This window comes from Antennarius striatus, chromosome 2 (genome assembly GCF_040054535.1).
Source record: "Antennarius striatus isolate MH-2024 chromosome 2, ASM4005453v1, whole genome shotgun sequence".
NCBI classification, from domain to species: Eukaryota; Metazoa; Chordata; class Actinopteri; order Lophiiformes; family Antennariidae; genus Antennarius; species Antennarius striatus.
In genome coordinates, this window is record NC_090777.1 from 10,087,602 (window position 1) to 10,108,299 (window position 20,698).

Here is a 20,698-nt window from a genome sequence, read left to right on the forward strand (position 1 = left end):
ATCTTTTTTTAAAATAACCATCTGTATCCCCTCTCTACTAAAAACTCTTGGAGGCAAGCAGTGTTTTATATATATATATATATATATATATATATATATATATATATGATCATGATGTGAAAGTTACCCGTAAATATACTTTCTATAAACAGTTATTCTTGTATCAGATTATTACTATTAAAATTCAGTCAGCTTGACTCAACCATGACTTCAATGTCATGAAGCGAAGATGCCTCAAGAGCTCTCTGTGCTGGCAGCGATTTTTCAAATAATGATCTTGAAAAAAAATTAACATTACAAGGAAATGCTGTTTCCAGGTGCTGCAGGTGACAGAGTAACTAACCAGTTGCTCTTCCAGGTGTGTCGTACATCGTAATCTGTGATGGAGTGTTTGTCGGCCTGCTCATCCAGGAAGTCAAACATATACTTGATGGCCAGTGGAAGCGCACTCCCTCTGTGGGCTGTACTGAAGATGGTCTCAAACAGGTCATCCACAAACTTCTGTAATGTACCCTGAGGGGAAAGAAGAAGGAAAAAATATATTTGTAAGGAGGATTTACACTGTGCATATAATTCAGTTTGAATCCAAGTCAATGGTTTAATGGTTATCTCAACTGTAATGGAATTACTGTTCTAAATGTGTTTTGGACATTTGTTGATTAGAATGCAATCCCTTATTTTAAATGATTAATGTCACAACTGGATTTTTAAAAAAATACATTAGCTAGTTTTTCAACACTGAAAAGTTTTAGACTTTAGATTTTCCAATTATGCAGAATAAAGAGCTGGGATTTGTGTGTGTGTGTGTGTGTGTGTGTGTGTGTTTTAGGTGATTTTAGGTACTTTCACATCCATGTTATGCAATGGTTAGTTGGTTGGTTGGTTGGTTGGTTGGTTGGTTTAGTCGGTAGGATTACGCAAGACTATCGTTCCAGGGTTGCTACTTTGATTTTTTTCATTCTTGCATTGCTTCTGATGACAAATTTTCCTAATATATCATTTAACTAGAGGAACATCTCTTCAGCCAGAGGTTGAGAATAAAAATTGTCTAACTATGTCGTATGACATAAAGGGGCATCCTTTACTCCCACTGGTATCCAAAGCCCTGGGACCATTCACATTTTCAGTGAATGGTCCCACTGGGGAAAATAGATTACTATGGCTGTGTGACTGTGAAAGAATCACAAACAAGAGCTCCAGCTCTTGGATATGGATGGTGTATTCTTCCAACGACAGTGCTTTAATATAATTATATCAAATGAAGCTAAATGAATTCCCCCAACACATTTGTTTCCCACATTTCTCCATCTGGCAGAATCTGCTACAACAGAAATGTTTGGGGATCAGCAATTGGAAAATGGAACAGGAACAAATTTTGTCCCAGCTGCAAACTGAGATCTACATAGACAAGTGGCCCTGCGGGCAGATACAGAAAGACAGCTATGGAGAGACAGGAACAAGGCAATCCTTTAAATTCAATTTGCCTGTCTGTTTTTTCACCTTAAATGGCCCAGGCTTCAATCCAAATGAATTATCAATCTCCCGACACCTCCAGCATCTGTATCCTTGCACTCTGCACTATAAATCCAATTTACATTAATCTGCCTCTTTTGTATCACCAATGGAAATTGACAAGCATCTTGTATTGTAACTTCTGCAGATTGAGAAATCTCCATATCCTATTTACAATTACGAAACTGACAAACTGAGGCCCAGAAGAAAGAAAAGAAAGACAGCTGGATTAGCTTATACTGTAGGGTTTCATGATGGAGGAAACTGTTCTAGGTAAGTGAACATGAGAGAAAGAGTGTTTATACTATGGGTTTTTTCTCACATATCTATTTATATCTATTTAATTATCAAGGTTCATCATCAATCAAGAACATGTAGTCAAATATGATACTGTTTCAAGACATTTGGCCCTCAACATGCCTGTGGTCACAGACATAATGCAAGTTTGCCTGGCTCTGGGTATAGAGTTGAACAAGGCTAAGGTTACTCTGCAGCTGAAATAGCAGATTCAGGCCTTTCTGTCCAAACTATACAAATTTGTGGAGTGTGCAGTGTTTGTCAATGTCTCGCCTTTCAGAAGAAGTGAACATTGTTTTATGAAAAACCCATCGCACCATTTTATGGTGCCAAGAAATCAAGTCCAGACATAAGTCAGTGCCTTACTCAAATCGAACCTGTATGATGTTGCCAGTCGTTAGGGTCATTCCACTGACACTGTACTGCAGTTAATGGTACGTCAATCATCCAGGATGGAAAAGATGATTGACTGTTTTTCTACAAAGATATGCTTGGCCTGTTTATATTCTGCATATAAAAAATGATATTTATCCTCTCTTACAATTATTATCATTTTACTGCTGTTGGTAGCATGCTTTCGCTGGACTTCCTGAAGAAGAAGAAGATACACTTTATTGATCCCCTCCGGGGAAATTACATTTGTCACTCAGGTGTACATTTGTTACATTTTTGTGTTAGTTTTTCACACACAGTATGTATGTAGAGGCCCCTGAAACAACCACAGAACACAAGGGGTACACAACATCAAGCTGTACATCGGGAGGCAGAGTGACGGGCAGCAGCTTCCTGGAGTGCGCCCCAATAGAGCAGCTTGTGGGGGGGGCGGCGCCTCGCTCAAGAGTGCCTCGGCAGTGGCTGGGAGGTGAGCTGATGCCTCCCATCGTCAGCTCACACTCCGGAGATGTTCTGGCAGGAGCGGGAATCGAACCACCGATGGCTGAGCGATCTGTTGTCAAGACATCTGCTCTACCGCTGAGCCACTGCCACCCTGCTAGACGACTGAACTTTACTGGTATGAATCTCTTATATCTGGGCATAACCTTTTTTTTTGTTTTTTTTTTGTATCTGCCACTTAGCTGTAGAACACCTTTCCAGAACCCTTCATAAAATACACTCCAAAGCCTCTGCAAATGGTCCTGTAAGTTAAAGTAACAAATGTTCAGAGACACAATGTCTACTTGCAAAGCACTTGGCTTACCTTTTTAAAAAAAATATTTTATTTATTTATTTTTCGGATATTTTAATATAACAGACTTCACACCTTACAACATCATTTACAACATCAACTACAACATCGGAAAAAAAAGAGCTGATGGGTAGAAGCCATTAGGCTTGTGAAATTCCCGTCCCCCAAAATCAACAAACACCTCTCTCATTAAAACATGTTGTCAACCAACTCAGACATTATATGTTTTCACCCAGTTCATACATTGAATTTTGACAGATGTGCATACCCTTATCCACTTCCAGATATTAGCCTTTGTCCCAGATACTGTATATCCTGGAGCATAACTAAGTTTACATTCTCCCTAGGAAAAACAAGGTTTCAATTTGACCCGGAACATAGCAAGAGGCTTAAAGTCAAACTGTTGCATTTGGCTTCTTTATAACCTACTGTGACCTTGTTTGTGCCTCTTTTGATCAATCCAAGCCAAATAAAAATAACCAAAATGCTTGGATATGCTTAATTTGAAATGCCTTGAATTTTGATGTGTAATTGTATTCATTTTTTACTTTCTCAGTGGCATGGATGTAAAAGTGGCCATCCACCTACCAGAAGTGTACACCACCATTTACATATCAAACTATCCTTAATCAAGTGCCCAAACACAACCCGAACATTTTCTCCACATGCCATAACGGGTGCCTACTGTACCTGAGGGATGGGTCAAATGATTCAAAATGATGTTTAAGAGTAGCCTCTCTTTAAAAAAAATGATGAGTGGTTCACTCTTTTTTGTCTTACTTTTGTAGCTAACAGTCTGGTTAGGTAGATCTCTGAGACCATCTTGCTGCCCCGGTCTCCCTCCTTCTGGTCCGAGTGGTCGTGGTTTTTCACCAGATGCCATAATTTGGTTCCACTCTCCAGGTCAGGGGTAATCATTGGTGTTCGGGATCGAAGACTGTCTGGACTACTTGCTGTCCTGAGCATACTCTCTGTGTTCAGATGTTCAGAAACATAAATACAAACTTTGTCAATGTATGTTAGAAACATTGCATTTCCGACATCCTTATTAATGGAGAATATTATTAAATTTATAAAGACAATATTCATTCCCATCATTCCTCTTTTCTTGTGGGTGGTACTATGTAAGTGAAAAGCCTATACTGTTTACTCAAATTACCTGGCACAGAATCAACTAAAAAAGAAAAACAAAAGAAAAACAATAATCACTCAAAAACTATGCAGAACTAAGCATCATTTTTTCATAAAAAAATCTCTTCCTCATCTCTCTGTTTCATTATTCATGGTATGGGTGTCAAAGTTGATTAGAGAAAAGCAAGGAGATGCCTATCACCACTTCTCCATTGAAGCTACAGAAACGAAAACTCTAGAAATGGGGTGCAACAGGGGAGAGGGCTAGATACTGAGAGGCAGTTACTCTGGGGGGAAGAAACACTCAGAAATACTGAATAGATGAAAGAGATGTTGATGCATGTTGCATTCCTTTTATGTTCAGTGAAAGGATGGAGAAGAAGAGATAAGAGAAGAGAGATGACAGGACAGTGGGGGGTGGGCGGGCTAAATGAGCAGAGAGACAAAAAGGTCAGCTAAAAGAGGGGTGAAATGGAGAGTAATGGGTGAAACACAGGACAAAATGGTCAAAGAGACTGAGTGAGTGGTGTCTGGTGTTTAGTACTACTCAGAACATTGAGCAGTTCTGATTCAAAACCTGTCAAAGCCGACTGTTCCCAACATTTAGCTATATTCATTAGTCCAGTCACTGTGACTGGAGTCTCTGATCGAATGTTTCAAATCAAGTTGAGAAACCTCCAAACATATAATCTTAACTTCAGGTAAGATGTCGTGAGATAGAACTATCTAATCAATATTTCAACACTAACCCTGAAATATATACCTTCTTTTTATTGCTTTAATCAACAGAAAATTGTCAATTAACTCCTCCTCATGGAGTTTTTTTTATTTTTTTTTATTAACATCTTTCATCCTATTACTTGGGTTTCCATCTCGGAACTTAATGAAGAGTTTTTGCTCTTGCTCTGAAATCAGATCGGACACCTTTTCAGTCATGGCAGGCAGCATTAAAAATAAAAATGTTCTCTACAATCCGTTAAACACAACATAAATGCAGAAAATAGCAACCATATACTGACCAAAGTGGAACGTTTAGCAACTAAAGAGACAGATTATTGTCTCTGCAGGCAGCAAAGAGCAAAACAACACTAAATGTGGGACATCTAAGTTGTGTGCTCGATAGTATAGTAACACATTTTGGAAGTTTCTAAACTCCAAATCAGAAATTGGTCATAAAACCAGAGTATTAAAAATGTCAACTTTTTGGCAAAAACCACTATGTTATTACTGTACAACTTTTTAAAAGGGTAAAAGATAAGGTTAGAAGAAAGTATGGATAATGGGGCGGCAGTGGCTCAGCAGTAAAGCAGCAAAGTGGTAGAGCAGGTCGTCCAATGTTCCAAGATCGGCGTAACGATTCCCGCTCCCAGTCAGCTCACCTCCCGAGCACTGCCAAGGCGCCCTTGAGCAAGGTGCCGTCTCCTTTTACAAGTTGCCCATTTGGGGCGCACCATGTAGGAGCTGCCCGCCAGTCTACCATCCCCTGCATGCCTTCAGCCCTCCTTGTGTGTGTTTGTGTGTGTTGCAGGGCCTGTACATACTAACATGCTGTATATGCATGTGTATGTTTAAAAAAAAAAAAAGAGTTTGCTCTTAATTTCCGTTCGGGGATTTCTAAGTATACAAAATTAAAAATAAATAAATAATGACTCTGCAACATGATGCCATGTAACTTCAGCCAAAAAATGTATTTTGAACATGCCCACCCCCCATCCCCCATCTCTCTCTCTCTCTCTCTCTCTCTCTCTCTCTCTCTCTCTCTCTCTCTCTCTCTCTCTCTCTCTCTCTCTCTCTCTCTCTCTCTCTCTCTCTCTCTCTCTCTCTCTCTCTCTCTCTCTCTCTCTCTCTCTCTCTCTCTCTCTCTCTCTCTCTCTCTCTCTCTCTCTCTCTCTCTCTCTCTCTCTCTCTCTCGCTCTCTCTCTCTCTCTCTCTCCACCCAGTCAACCACACTGTAACAGCATGTTATGGAATAATGCACTTATTTTAGAGAAAAAAATACGTTGCCTTAATTCTAAATTGTCATAGATATTAGGTGCATATAGCTGAGGGTCAGGGCACATTGTATCAGAGGGTCAGTTTTGTTTTGTTTTTGTCAATGTGGATTAATTTGTCTTCTAGATAGTTTAATTTCAAGTGAAGTAAAGCATATTGATGCCAAGCTCCAATCTTTCGCTAATAGCCAGGTGTCCTCTCTCTAACTACTTCAATCTGCAGGGGATCAAGCTGCCTACTTTTATGTCTGTCATTATGGATTGCTTAGGTGTGGAATGGCTATAGCCTGGCCTGATAGCGATTCATCAAAAGGATTGCCATTCACAAAGAGGGAGCTGAAAAAAAACAATGGCAACAATAAATTAAGTGAGAGAAACAGCCAATGACTGAGTAAGAAATTGTGGATGAAGGTAGGTTTTTGAAGAGATGGAAATGATTGATAAAATATGTTGGCAAGATATCAAGGAAAAATGAGAATCATACCATATCTACTGAGGCTCTTGGTGAAGGTGGAGGAGTTGGAGATGTTATAGGCAGAGTTCTGCTTTGGCACCAGGGCAATCACTGAGCCATCTGTCACCTGCACATCAAGATAAAAACGAGAATATTTTTTGTGTGAAGACGACTGAGCTGCAGATCCTCCTTGTGTACCTGGTGTTTGTGTACCTGATAGTGAGCCAGTGTGTTCAGTCTTTTCCAGTCATTGTCGATCTTAGTTGTGACATCTTCATCTTGCAGAATGATTCTGGCCATTCGACCTTGACGCCATTCTTCAGTGAAAACGGGACAGATAGAAAGAGCACAATGTCTTCAAATAATCTAAAGGTAAACAACTTGCAGTAATACAATGCATGAAAATAATTATTCAAACTGAGTTAAGTTGTACTAAGCATGCTGCTTTTATTCTGTAATACATTCTATTTTTCAGGGTATTTTTAAATGTGCTTGTTTGTTTGAAAAGGAAAAAAAAACCAAAGTCACCATCAAGATTTTTTTTTAAAGAAAACCATTACATTAGAATATGAAAGGGGTCAGTCTTAGGCCCCATCCACACCATAACAGATTTTTTTCAAAAAGCAATTTTTTGTTGCGTTTACGCCTTCCATCCACACGACAACGCAGATATCAACAACAAAAATGCAACTTTTCGAAAACGCTGGCCGAGGTGGATTTTTTTTAAAAACGCTGGGTCTGCGTTGCCGTGTGGACGGCATATCCCTGGGACTTTTTAAAAACACTGACGTCTTGCCTGCGACGAAAACCACTGTGACGTCATATTGATGGGCCCGTGTGTTGTGACAACAAAATATGGAGGATTCCTATTGAATAAAATTTGACTCAATACTGCCACCACATGGTATGGCATGGCATGGCATTATAGCCGTCTTCGAAAATGCACTGCTGCATTTACGTGTGGACGGAGATTTTTTTTAAAAATGCTGTCGTGTGGACGCAAATCATTTTCGATGCATTTTTAAAAAGTTGCGTTTTTAAAAAAATCTGTCATCGTGTGGACAGTTATGCACCTTTTCACCAAATCGGATGTGCATTTTTAGTAGTTTTGTGTGGGTAGTTGTGGCTCACAAGATAGAGCATTCATCTGCATTCATTTATTTGGTTTAATCCAACTCCTAAATTTTCAGTCTGTGTATTATTGTCTAATTTCTTATATTCCAGAATTTGCTGGACTGTGTTGTGGTAGAATAGAAAGCTGTTATTGTAAGTATATTGATTTAGTAGTTATTTTACAGTAATAACACTACATCTTGTGTAGGTAGACTACATTTTGTGTAGGAAGACTACATCTTGTTTAGGTAGACTACAAGTTGTGTAGGTAGAGTACATCTTGTGCAGGTAGACTACATTTTGTGTAGACGGTGTAATCTGAAGGAGATCAGTGACTGCATAGTAATGGTAGGTGAGAGAGTAGAAAACAGCATAGGATGGTAGTGGTGAGGAAGATGAAGAGGGCAAAGTCAGAGCAGAGGACGAAATAGTGGAAGATAAAAATGGAAGACTGTTGCATGACTTTTAGAAATGAGTTAAACAGGTTCTGGGTGGTCAGGAGGTGCTTCCAGATAACTGGACAACTACAGCTAATGTGATCAGGGAGACAGGTAGGAGATTACTTGGTGTGTCATCTGGAAGGAAAGTAGATAAGGAGGCTTTGCGGTGGAATGAGGAGGTACAGGAGTGTATACAGAGAAAGAGGTTAGCTAAAAAGAAGTGGGACACTGAGAGAGAGAGAGTAGACGGGAATACAGGGAGATGCAGCGTAGGGATGAAAATAGAGGTAGCAAAGGCCAAACAAGGGGCTTGGGATGACTTGTATGCTAGGTTTGACAGTAGGGAGGGAGAGACCGATCTATATAAGTTGGCCAGACAGAGAGACAGAGATGGGAAGGACGTGCAGCAGGTTAGGGTGACTAAGGATAGGGATAGAAGTGGATTGTATTCCAGTAGTGCAATTAGAAGATGGAAAGAGTAGTTTGAAGAGTTGATGAACAAGGAAAATGAGAGAGAATAGAGACTAGAAGAGGTGGCTTTTGTGGACTAGGAAGTAGCAAAGATTAGTCAGGATGAAGTGAGGAGGGCATTGAAGAGGATGAAAAGTATAAAGGCACTCGGTCCTGATGATATACCTATGGAGGTATGGAAGTGTCTAGGATTAGTGGCAGTAGAGTTTCTGAATGGGTTGTTCAACAGGATCTTAGTGAGAAGATGCCAGAGGAAAGGAGGAGAAATGTGCTGGTGCCCATTTTTAAGAACAAGGGAGATGTGCAGAATTGTGGCAACTACAGAGTTATAAAGCTGATGAGCCATGCAAATAAGTTATGGGAAAGAGTAGTTGAAGCTTAGGGCAGAAATTAGCATTTATGAGCAGCAGTATGGTTTCATGCCAAAAAAAAAAGTATTACATACACAATATTTGCTTTGAGGTTGTTAATAGAGAAGTACAGAGAAAGCCAGAAGGAGCTGCATTTTGTTTTTCTAGATCTGGAGCAAGCTTATGACAGGGTGCGCAGAGCGGAACTGTGGTACTGTATGAGGAAGTCTGGAGTGGCAGAGGAGTATGTTAGAGCGGTGCAAGACATGTATGAGGACTGTAAGACAGTGGTGAGGTGTGCTGTAGGTGTGACCGAGGAGTTCAAGGTGGAGGTGGGAATGCATCAGGGATCAGCTCTGAGCCCCTTCTTGTTCGCTATGGTGATGGACAGGCTGACAGATGAGGTTAGACAGGAATCTCCATGGACTATGATGTTTGCAGATGACATTGGGATCTGTAGTGAGAGCAGGGAACAGGTGGAGGAGAAGCTAGAGAGGTGGAGGTTTGTCCTGGAAAGGTGAGGAATGAAGTTTAGCCACAGTAAGACAGAGTACATGTGAGTGAATGAGAGGGACCCAAGTGGAAGAGTGAGGTTACAAGGACAAGAGATCAAGAAGGTGGAAGATTTTAAGTTCTTCGGGTCAACGGTTCTGAGCAATGGAGAGTGTGGAAAAGAGGTGAAGAAGCATATACAGGCAGAATGGAATGGGTGGAGAAAAGTGTCAGGTGTGAGGAGTTTCAGCTAAATTGAAAGGAAAGGTGTACAAAACTGTGGTGAGACCAGCGATGTTGTTTGGCCTAGATACAGTGTCACTTAGGAAAAGACAGGAGACAGAGCTGGAGGTAGCAGAGTTGAAGATGCTTAGGTTCTTTTTGGGAGTGAACAGGATGGATAGGATCAGGAATGAGTACATCAGAGGGACAGCACATGTTAGAGGTTTTGGAGATAAAGTCAGAGAGGCCAGATTGAGATGGTTTGGACATGTCCAGAGAAGAGATTGTGAATAAATTGGTAGAAGGATGCTGAGTTTTGAACTGCCAGGCAGGAGGCCTAGAGGAAGACCATAGAGGAGGTTTATGGGTGTAGTGAAAGTGGACATGAATGTAGTTGGTGTGAGAGAAGATGATGCAAAAGACAGGGTTAGACGGGGACAACTGATTCGTCGTGGTGACCCCTGAAGGGAAAATAATTTATTTTACTGTAATATAATTTACTTATTATTAGCTACAGCATAAATTCTGTAAGGTCAGTCCTGCAGAAATGCAGTAATTTCTTTGACAAAGTTGACCAGAATTGTGCTGCAAATTCATAATTTATATTAATAGTAATACATTCTTACACTAAAAAAAACTGTTCAAATAATATCTTACAGATGATGATGTACCAATTATTTGATGCAAATTACAGTAAAAGGTTTTGCAGTGACCTATCTTCTTCATTGTAATTACACCTGTGTATATACCTCAAGCGTTCAATTCAAACATTATTGTATGTCTTACCCAGGTCCATATCAGAGGCATTGGGCCTCTGAGAGTAGGGGCTTCCCTTATAAACAGCGTCCAGCAACTTCTCTTTGACCTGAGTGATGGTGTCACAGTTCAGACACTTGACTGTCACCTCTGTGGCGTTCTCATTCTCTGGGTTAACGCAGTGCAATGTCTGGCAGAAAAACAGGATGAATGAAAAAAGACATCCTGCTAAAACATACACTGAATGTAAGTGGGATGTTTGGATAAATGCACACTGTCTTCATACCTAGTTTATTTGCAAAGCAACATTTAAACATGGACATTTTCCTAGTTTACTCTCTGTTTAGGGCCATAACAGCTCAGCATTTGTTCACTGGCACAGACTAGCTGTAGTGGTTTGTGCATGCTTCTGATCCTAACCTGAAGTGCTTTGTTTAGAAAAGGAGAATGTGATTATTACTGAGCAGTAGCTGGGTGAAATTATGGCTGAATCTGAAACTCCATATTAATTTCAGCTGGAAAAAAATTCCATTCCCAGTGATTGATTAACTTTGCTGATGTTGCTTAGACTTGTTCAATATTTTCCCTATTGTCAAATGAAATTTTACAGCTCTTAAGTGATTCATATTATTTCAGACAAGCCTCAAGGTACAGATGGTTTACTGACCAGTGTTTTGTAGTCAATCTGCTGCCTGATGAGCTTGTCCTCGCTGAGGGAGTAGCGGGCTTCTCCAGTGATGGCGTCTATGGGCCCCTTCTCCATCTGCTGCTTGATGGCACAATAAAGCATGAAGAGAGGTTCACCAGCACACTCCTGGTAAGAAAGGAGATAGACAGAGAGAAATTGATGGAGGTTTGACGTTCTTGTTGACCATTCTCAGTCTTTCACAAGTCCATCCATCCATCCATTCATCCATCCATCCATCCATCTTCTACTGCTTATCCGTAGTCGGGTCGCGGGGGAAGCAGCTTCAATAAGGAGGTATGTCCAAGGTATGCCCAAACCAGTGTTGAGATTTAATCTCCTCCCAGCTGGATGTGCCAGGAACACCTCCCAAACGAGGCGTCCCGGAGGCATTGGCACCAGATGCCCAAACCACTTCAGCTGACTCCTTTCCATGTGTCATGACCCATCGCTCATGATCATAGGTGAGGATAGGAAAAAAAAGATTGAACGGTAGATGGAGAGCTTTGCCTCAATGGCTAAGCTCTCTCTTTGTGGCAACAGGGCGGTAAAGCGACTGCAATACCACTCCTACTGCCCCAATTCTCCGTCCAATCTCATGTTCTATTGTTCCCCCACTCATGAACAAGACCCTATTAAAATAGCTACACACATTACTGAAGCGGGTAACAAAAGGCCTGTCTCATAAAAGTGTAAAAAAAAAATAAAAACATGTAATACAGAAATATATATTTTTTTGTTTCAATCCATCAGATATTTTCCATTACTTCAGACCTATCCATACATATACAATCAATTATACATATTTTTTTTGTTATCACACATGTTTATATGCCATTAGAACCATGTTTTTCTTCCAATGGGAAAAACACAATTTATGGAGTATTTCCAAAAGTTAGTGCACAGTTTAATACTTCTATTAAATACTGTATATTACAACTGCCCCGTGCCATCAGGGGGTACAATGACTCAGGAGGAGTGTGGGGGTGGGGGTGGGTGGTGGCGAGGTCAGCACGCGGTTGAATGGATTCAATTTAATTTTATACTGTTTAAATTTGAATTTTATATTGTTTATATTTTAGTTATAGTTTAGTATATATGTCCTGTTAATGCTGCATGTGTCTGTTAGTGTAGTGTATGTCTTGTGGTATGTCCTGTGATGTCAGTGTTTCTTTTTCTCCTGGTGTTTATCCAGTATTATTTGTTATGTAATGCCTGTGCAGTGGATATATACAATTTCCTCCGGGATTAATAGATAGATAGATAGATAGATAGATAGATAGATAGATACTTTCTATCTATCTATCTATCTATCTATCTATCTATCTATCTATCTATCTATCTATCTATCTATCTATCTATCTATCTATCTATCTATCTATCTATCTATCTATCTATCTATCTATCTATCTATCTATCTATCTATCTATCTACCTACCTACCTACCTACCTACCTACCTACCTACCAGAGTTCCATGCAGGAATTCACTGAGCTCCTAAGAGTGACCCATTCTTTTAACAAATGTTTGTAAAAGCAGTCTGCACGCCTAGTTGCTTTATTTTATACACATGTGGCCACGGTCTATAAAATGGAACAACCTATTCTGGTTATTTTGATGGGTTAGCGAATACTTCTAGCAATATGAAGACAGAAAAAAAAAATAGAAACATACTTTATTCCTCCCCTTAGCAAATTTTTTGTGTTGTTTTCATTAGTTTATATGGAATTATGCAACAAACAAAATTTGTGACAGAACTGTAAATACGTTTTATATTTTAAATTCGTCAGAATAACCACCTATTGCTCTGAAGACAGCGTTGAAAACCTTTGGCCTTTTGTTTAAAAGAACTTCTGAGGTAGTCAACTGAAATGTTTTTCACTTCACAGGTGTATCTTTTCAAGGTTAATTTGTGGATTTTCCTGCGTTTTCAATGAGGTTAGGAACAACAGTTGTGTTGTGCAGAAGACATGTTCGTTACACGGTTGACAGCCCTGTTTGACAACTTTTTCTATCCATGGGGGGTCTCCCTGTGACGAAAACTGCGTTGATGTCATGCATGTGACCCATGTCTACATGTACACACAGAATGGACGGAGTTAAAACCGGCTATTTTCTAACATATGACAGCTCCACATCAAAGACGCATTGATGAACATGTTTGAAACTTGAATATTTGTTTGTCTGTTTCTTTCTATATGAGCCATAAAGTTTATATGTATTTATTCATTCAATTATTCAAGTTCCTCGCCAAAGATGCCAACGCCAGTTCTGGGTAAGACCGGGATGCACTGCCTGCTGGTGGGAGAACTCTGTGATGGAGGTCATCCTCCAGGAGGAACGGCGTGAATTTCCACACGTCCCGGTCCTCTCTCCTATTGTTCTTGGCGTTGTTTTGCTGATAAACATGTTGATCAATGCACTGATGCGGATACGTGTGGACGGAAATTTTTCGAAGACATTATTGTGAGGACACAAATCTTTTTCTATGCAGGGTGAAAAAAGTTGCATTTTCAGAAAGATGGACAGGGCCTTAGAAATCACAAGTTAACAACACCTCAGATTATAACCCGGATAAATGCCACATGGACTTCTAGAAGCAGACACATCTCTACATCAACTGTTCTGTGTGGTCATAAAGCTGCTAAGAATCCCCTGCTAAGAAAAATGCAACAAGTAGGGGGTACATTAAACAAGTCAAAGTCTGTGCTTTGGTCTGATGAATCTTGTTTAGAGATATTTGGTTCCACTTGTGATGTCTTTGTGCAGAAAAGGTGAACGTATGTCTCTACATGGAGGCTTCCCACCATGAAGCATGGAGGAGGTGTGATGCTATCAAAATGCTTTGCTGGTGACACTGATGGGAAGTTATTCAAGATTGAAGGGACACTAAACCAGTATGACTACCACACATTCTGCAGCTATATGGCATCCCATCTGTTTTTGATTAGTTGGATCATTTATTTTTCAATAGGACACTGACCCCAAACAAACCTCAAGCCTGTGTAAAGGCTATTTGACCGAGAAGGAAAGTGATGGGGTGCTGCATCAATGATCTGGCCTCTACAGTCACCTGACCTAAACCCAATCAAGATGGATGTGATAGACCACAGTTAAGGCAAAAGATCTAACGAGTTCTTGGTGCCTCTGGGAACTACTTCAAGACTGCTTGAAAACTATCTCAGGTGACAACAGCAAAGTTTGGTTATTCCACTTTTTTGTTTACTACATAATTCTATGAGTTCATTAATTAGTCTGATGCCTTCAGTGAGAATCTACAATGTAAACAGTAAAGGAACGTAAGTCAAATGAATAAGAAGGCATGTACAAACTTTTGAGTGTGAGCGCATATACAATAAGGTTAACTTTAGCATTACATTTAATCTGTTTAGCACATTGCTAATGCAATCCAATATACAAACAAGTTAGAAAATCACTGATATTTAGGTCACTCCACACTTTTGCTCATGTTCACTGCTGTAAAATAATTTCTAAATGACATACAAAAATCTCAGCAAAGCACCTGTGACCTGTTTATTTGTCACTATGTGTCACATCTTCTTCCTAGATGTGTCTCCGCTGTGTTAATGAATGAGGTATTACAGCTCTCTGTAGATTCTAAATTCACAGTTCCTCCTCACATGACACTTGGCTGAAAAGGAATGCTTTATAATATATGTTGTGTGAGACAAAACTGTGACATTTCCCTTCCATTCTGCTAAAATGTCTAATTCCCCCTTTATAAATAAGGACTAATGTAATTAATATGTTTAGTACCTTTGAGGCAGGAATTTTCTTTGACGTTTTTACTTAAAATGGTTTATTTAAAGTGTAGGTTGATGGTGATAGCTATCTCTTAATAACTACCTCTGGCAATAATTTTCTCTTCATGTCCAAAAGCAATTCACTGTTATCTGCAGCAACATTGCAGTGTTGTGTTGTTGTGAGCTTAAAATTTCTGTTGACAATAATCACAAGCAGTTTTACATTCTTGGCCTCAGCGGCTCATTCTCCTCTTTACCCAATCACAACCTTTCACATTTTGCTTTAGCCAATCATTAGTAAGATGTTCAATGTACTCTCTCGTTGCTGTCACTTCAGTAGGGAAAATATTTACAACCTATCTCCACTCCTTCACTACCTCACTCCTGGACACCTGGTCCTCTCCACTGAAATCTTCCAATAAGGTTTCTCTTGAGGAAATCACCCCGACGTCAAACCCCATTTGCTGCCACCCTTGTCTCTGCCCCGGGGGAAGTTCCCGGAAGCACTTGACTCCTCAGGTGATCTGCTACTAATTTAGCGTGAAGCTCAGATATGGCAAGTCGCAAATACATTTAACAACCACTATGAGATTTCATCTTGATTATGTCAAAGTTACTTGTTGTGAGGTCAGGCTGACAGGACAGAATCGAAGAATCCAGTGCAATATTCCAGAAAAACAGGAGGAAGTGCAGCTGGATTGACACATTATGATTTCATCTTAAAATTATTCAAAATAATGAGGGGGTAAATCAGCCATAAGTGATTTACTTCCATTCCTTTCACTCTGAAGAACTCACTCAAGAAAGCACTGTGTAAATCTTTCCAGCTTTCACCCACTGAGCCTATGTGACAAGACACAAATGTTATCAATATGTTTCAACTCTCTCTCCATCTAGGACACTTGCCAATCAATAGTGTTGTTAGTCATCACTCAGGCCTAAGAAAAACACTCCCAACTGAAGTAGCAGCAGTTTAGAGAGGAGAGAAAGGACACACAATGGCTTATACTCATCCAGAGAAGTGCTTAATGATCGACCGCGCCAAGCTCAGGAAGATGTTTCAGACTTCTGGTGTCTACTCAAGAGGTCCAGAGGCAAGCAGGGAGAAAACTCTCTTTTATCTGCCTCGCCTTTGTGCACAACATGCAACTTGTTGTTTCTAAAGTATAGTTCAATCCTCTCCGTTTTTGATTTTCTTTAATACCAGTCATCAGGACCTAATGGTTATTTCATCAACTTCGTCTTATGCTCCATTTCTAACCTTCAGATATACTGTAGATTATTCATGTTTTATTCTCTAGGTCAGGGGTTACCAAATGGCGGACCGCGGTCTGGATCCGGACCACATGATGGTTCTGTCCGGACCCGTGACCGCTCCATGATAAATTCACGGGAGTAGATTTTCTTGGCGCATTTTTTAAGAGAAGCTATCAGCGGCAGACTGCTGTCACACAGCGCCTCCACAGAGAGGCTGAGGTCCTCCTTCGTGCCCCGTGCCATCAGGGGGTACAATGACTCTCTCAGGAGGAGCGGGGGGGAGGTAATAGTGCCACTAAGTTCAGCCAAGCAGATTGTTTGCTTAGCCTGCTCTGTCAGTGCACCTGGAAGTGAGACAGCTCGCTGCCACTACTCTGTGAGTTTACCGCTCCAGAAGCACAGAGGAAGGGAGACAGTGAGGACAGCATAGCTCCAAACAAAGGGAGGTTAATGAGGAAAACTGCTGGTTAACAATGAGTGGACCAAATTAATGTTTATTCCTCCGTCAGGCAGTTCAAAACCATTTTACCTCATATAGTCTGAACACGTACAGTAGAACTAATAAATTAATAACGTGTAGCGCCACTACGAAACAAAGCACAGAGTTTTTGCGCAGAATTATCTCTTGAAGTCCGAACTGACGGCAAAATTACTGAGAAAAATGCAAATGAATGTTCACTAAAGACATGGTGGATTTTGGGGGAACATAAAACATCTTTTTGTGATGGGACAGTTGTGAGTATGTGCTTAAAAGCTGTTGCTGTTACATTGTTTGAGTGAAAATAAAAAGATGAGATGTGTGAAAAAACTCCCAATGTCAGCTTCAACAACAACCAGAAAATCAGAAATGTTTTAACCGCTTGATGCAGCTATTCAGAGAGCACCATGTATATCTGTGGCCATTGATGAGTTGTAACTTGTGTGTGTCAGGTTCCTTCACAAAGATAAGGTGCTCTTTGCTGGGTGTAACACAACTATGAAACACATCTAACATGCAGCAATAAAAGAGATGCTGACGAAGACAGTGGTCTCTTTCAACACAGATGACCACAGAGACCACCACAAGGTGTGCACAGGAACAAGGTTTCTCCAAGGTTACTTGCGTACAAGTAAATTACTTGCAGGCCACATGCCCCTTTCTCTCATGAAGAAAGTTCTGTATTTTCCCCTGAAAGAGACTGTTTTTTTTCATGCTTTCTGAAAATGTTAATGTTTTTTTTACTTGAAGTGTAGGCCTTCAGTTCTTTAGGCTGGGATGTCTTTAATTTGCGAGAAAAAATATAATTCAGTTGTTTTTGCACTTTATTTTTAATTCTGAGGTTTGTGTGTTCTTCAATCTAACATAAAGGCTTGACATTTATTTGCCTGGGTCAACCTTTATTTATGTAAGGTAAAAGAGCTAGCTGTGCACTCAGTTAAACATATCCTGCATTAAAATTTGATAATAAATGATAATGTGGACATAGGGACCGGCTATAGGACACTAACTGGAGTTGAGCTCAGACCTTTTACTAAGAGGAATTTTTTAAAACTGGACCTCCGTGACTTTTAATTGAATACCCCTGCTCTAGGTGATGAAATACATTTGATTTATATTTTGCCAATATCTGGAGGTATTAGAGAGGCTGAGGTGATGTGTGAGAGCACATTGGCTCTGTGAATGCTGTAGGTACAGGTGATTGTTCGCCTTGTTTTGAGTGATCTAATGATTTCAGATGTTAGTATGGGGACAACATCAGTTTATGGCATTTCTATGATGTCAGAATCTAAGATGATTCGATGTGTTACTATTTGGTTTTTCTCATTTGTTTTAGATGTAGGAGACTTTAGAAGTGTAGTTTTAAAATTATGAACATGTGAGCAGGGAGCAGTTAGCTGTTGAAGCTATTTGACTCAGAGAAGCTCTACAGGGATCACTACACACAACTATTTCAAAGAATCATTATAAAAGTGATATGAAATCAGTATTGTGATTCATGCAGTGGCCTCCAAGTCGCCAAAAATCAAAATTTAAACCCTACATATTGAGCATTTACAAAAATTGTGTTGATCAATTAAAAGCTCATCACTCTTAATTTATGGTTGTTCTACTTTTTTTTTTTTTTTTTAGGTTTTTCACTTTGTCTCTGGGGCGGCACGGTGGCGCAGTGGTTAGAGCTGCCACCTCACAACACGGCGAACCTGGGTTCGAGTCCCGCTCTGTGCGGAGTTCGCATGCTCTCCTCGTGTCTGCGTGGGTTCTCTCCGGGTTCTCCGGCTTCCTCCCACCTCCAAAAGCATGCACTTCAGGTTGATTGGCCATTCCAAATTGCCCTTAGGAATGAATGTGTGTGTGTGCATGGTTGTATGTCTTTGTGTGTGGCTCCGCGGTGCACTGTATGGTCGTGCCCGGAGTGTCCCCTGCCTCACGCCCTATGCCGCCGAGATAGGCTCCGGCTCCCCGTGACCCGCTGCGTAATCTGAAGATGACTTTGTCTCTGCGGAATCTACATGTCCTTCAACTTAAAAAGCCTGTTAGCCTGTTTTCCATTTTCCATCTATGCCCTCTCCTTTCCTCTCCCTCTCCACCATACTGCTCCTCCTCCACTTCCCTTCCTTTCCACATTCCCCTATTGTACGCTTTTAGAGCCTCCTTAGCATCTGAACCAATTAGGTGGGCAGCTGCTAACGGGACACATTGAGCATACATCATGCTTTATGCTATCACTTCAGATTTCACTTCCTAGCTCAGCTGTTAAATAATTACGTGCTTGAGATTTGCCTTTACTCAATGCTGTAACACTTTATATTAACACTTTAGGGATATAATGGTGATGTTTCCAGTACATGAAGGGGAAAAGCGTCAGTGTCCTGCATAACTGATAATCAGAGACTATGAATCAGCAGTGCAGAAACAAAAATATCCTCTTTTTCTTGTATGGCAATAAATGGAAAGTAAAAATAATTATAATATTCATTGAAAAAAAATATTGTACATAATACACAAAGAGATAGAATAGAACCACATCTGCTCCACATTTAGTTTCACTTACTGTGTGCCTCTCAGAAACCACTAAAATTGCCAGAGAAATCTAAAACCTAACAACATTTTCTGAAATATTCCTAAAAGTGACAGGCTGGGAGAAGAGGGACAGAGAGCTTGAAGGAAAAAGAGGGAAGGAGTGAATGGGGTCGGCTTTTGTAACATGGTACCCCTGGTGAAAAGAATTATCATAAGATACTGTAAATAAGACAGATCAGAGGCAGGGAAGATGTGAACTAAAAGAACATTGTTAAGATCATTTGAGGGGAAGTGTTGGCGAAGCTACAACAGTAAAGACAAATACTACAGCAAAGGTGTGCTGCTGTGAGGATTTGATGATGTAGTCTGTGGATACTGGTAAGGCTAGCTGAAACAAGGAAACTCCTTTAATAACTGCACCGATATAAACGCAACAGGGAAATGATGAGCCAGAGGCATTTAATGAAGCTCAGGCAACACGGTGCATTTAAAGACATTACACAAAATAAATCCACTTCAGAGGACTATTAATGAATGTTTAAAAGGAACAGCTGGAACATCCGTACTGGTGCTTACCTTGAGGAACTTATATAAAAGGAATGTAAACCAATTAGTCAGCATCTTCTCAGCCACGGATTCAGTTCTGAAACACAAAGAGAAAACACGCTAAAAGAGGTCAAATGAAATTACTGAGAAACATGGATATTAAAGAAGAGCCATAATTTAAAACTTTTACTTTACATATGATATAAATGTGCATGTCTGTTGGTATTTAGATTGTTGTGAATATCTTAAAATAACTGCTCCATTAAACTTGTAATTGTTGTGGTGACAGCCTGTTTAGCAGGATAGTGACTGCAACAGCCAATATTCCTAATTGATTATATTTACTGCTTGTCACATGTCATGTTATTTATGTGTGAAGTGGGGCAGGACTATCCAGATCGTTCACTGGACTCGTGAAAGACATTTTCATTACTTGACACCAACGATCAGGTTAGGTGGTTAGGGAATAAGTAAAGCAATACTGCACTACAACCCAGTTTCTTCCAGACTTAATTAATGTTTGATGTTATTCAATCTACAGTCTTGCAGATATAATTCAATGCAAAAATGCAATTCAGAATTAATTTCATTACTGTAATGTGGTCTGTGAGGTGTTAGTTAATGTGTTGGATCTAAAATTACTTCATGACTCGCATCGTTCAGAAAAAAACAAAGGTAGAATATTTCTTTTTCATGACCATCATTTATAAATTAGAGACTGTGCATGCATGTGTCCAATTTTCTATTATGTACTGCAAACAAAACAACATCATTGTCTGTAAGAAACAATGCTTTTCAAGACAACAATGAAATCTGATGCCAATGTTTGTGATCTATTGGTTTTTGTTTACAAATCATTTCTTCTTTTCAACTATGATACATTTTTTTAAAAATGCTGTCATTCTTTTTTCCTTTTTCCTTAAATCCTTTTGTCTGGCTTTTGTCCACTTTATTCATCACTTGTGAAGATGTGCACAAAATTACCTTCTTTCAAGTCATGCATTAATCTTTGTCACCAAAAACATTTAAAG

General features: G+C 39.9%; 1 protein-coding gene across 3 annotated transcripts in view; it reads right to left on the minus strand.

The window, feature by feature from the left end:
- The window catches only part of LOC137602731 (plexin-A1-like), a 402,183-nt gene that overhangs the window by 5,877 nt on the left and 375,608 nt on the right, over nt 1-20,698 (minus strand). For all 3 annotated transcript variants that reach the window (XM_068325725.1, XM_068325707.1, XM_068325716.1), the window contains exons 24-30: nt 19,698-19,764; nt 11,083-11,229; nt 10,446-10,605; nt 6,785-6,888; nt 6,602-6,698; nt 3,776-3,966; nt 344-513 (exon numbers count right to left, since the gene is read on the minus strand). In XM_068325725.1, the coding sequence (XP_068181826.1) occupies nt 344-513; nt 3,776-3,966; nt 6,602-6,698; nt 6,785-6,888; nt 10,446-10,605; nt 11,083-11,229; nt 19,698-19,764 (936 nt within the window). The remainder of the gene's footprint in view (nt 1-343; nt 514-3,775; nt 3,967-6,601; nt 6,699-6,784; nt 6,889-10,445; nt 10,606-11,082; nt 11,230-19,697; nt 19,765-20,698) is intronic.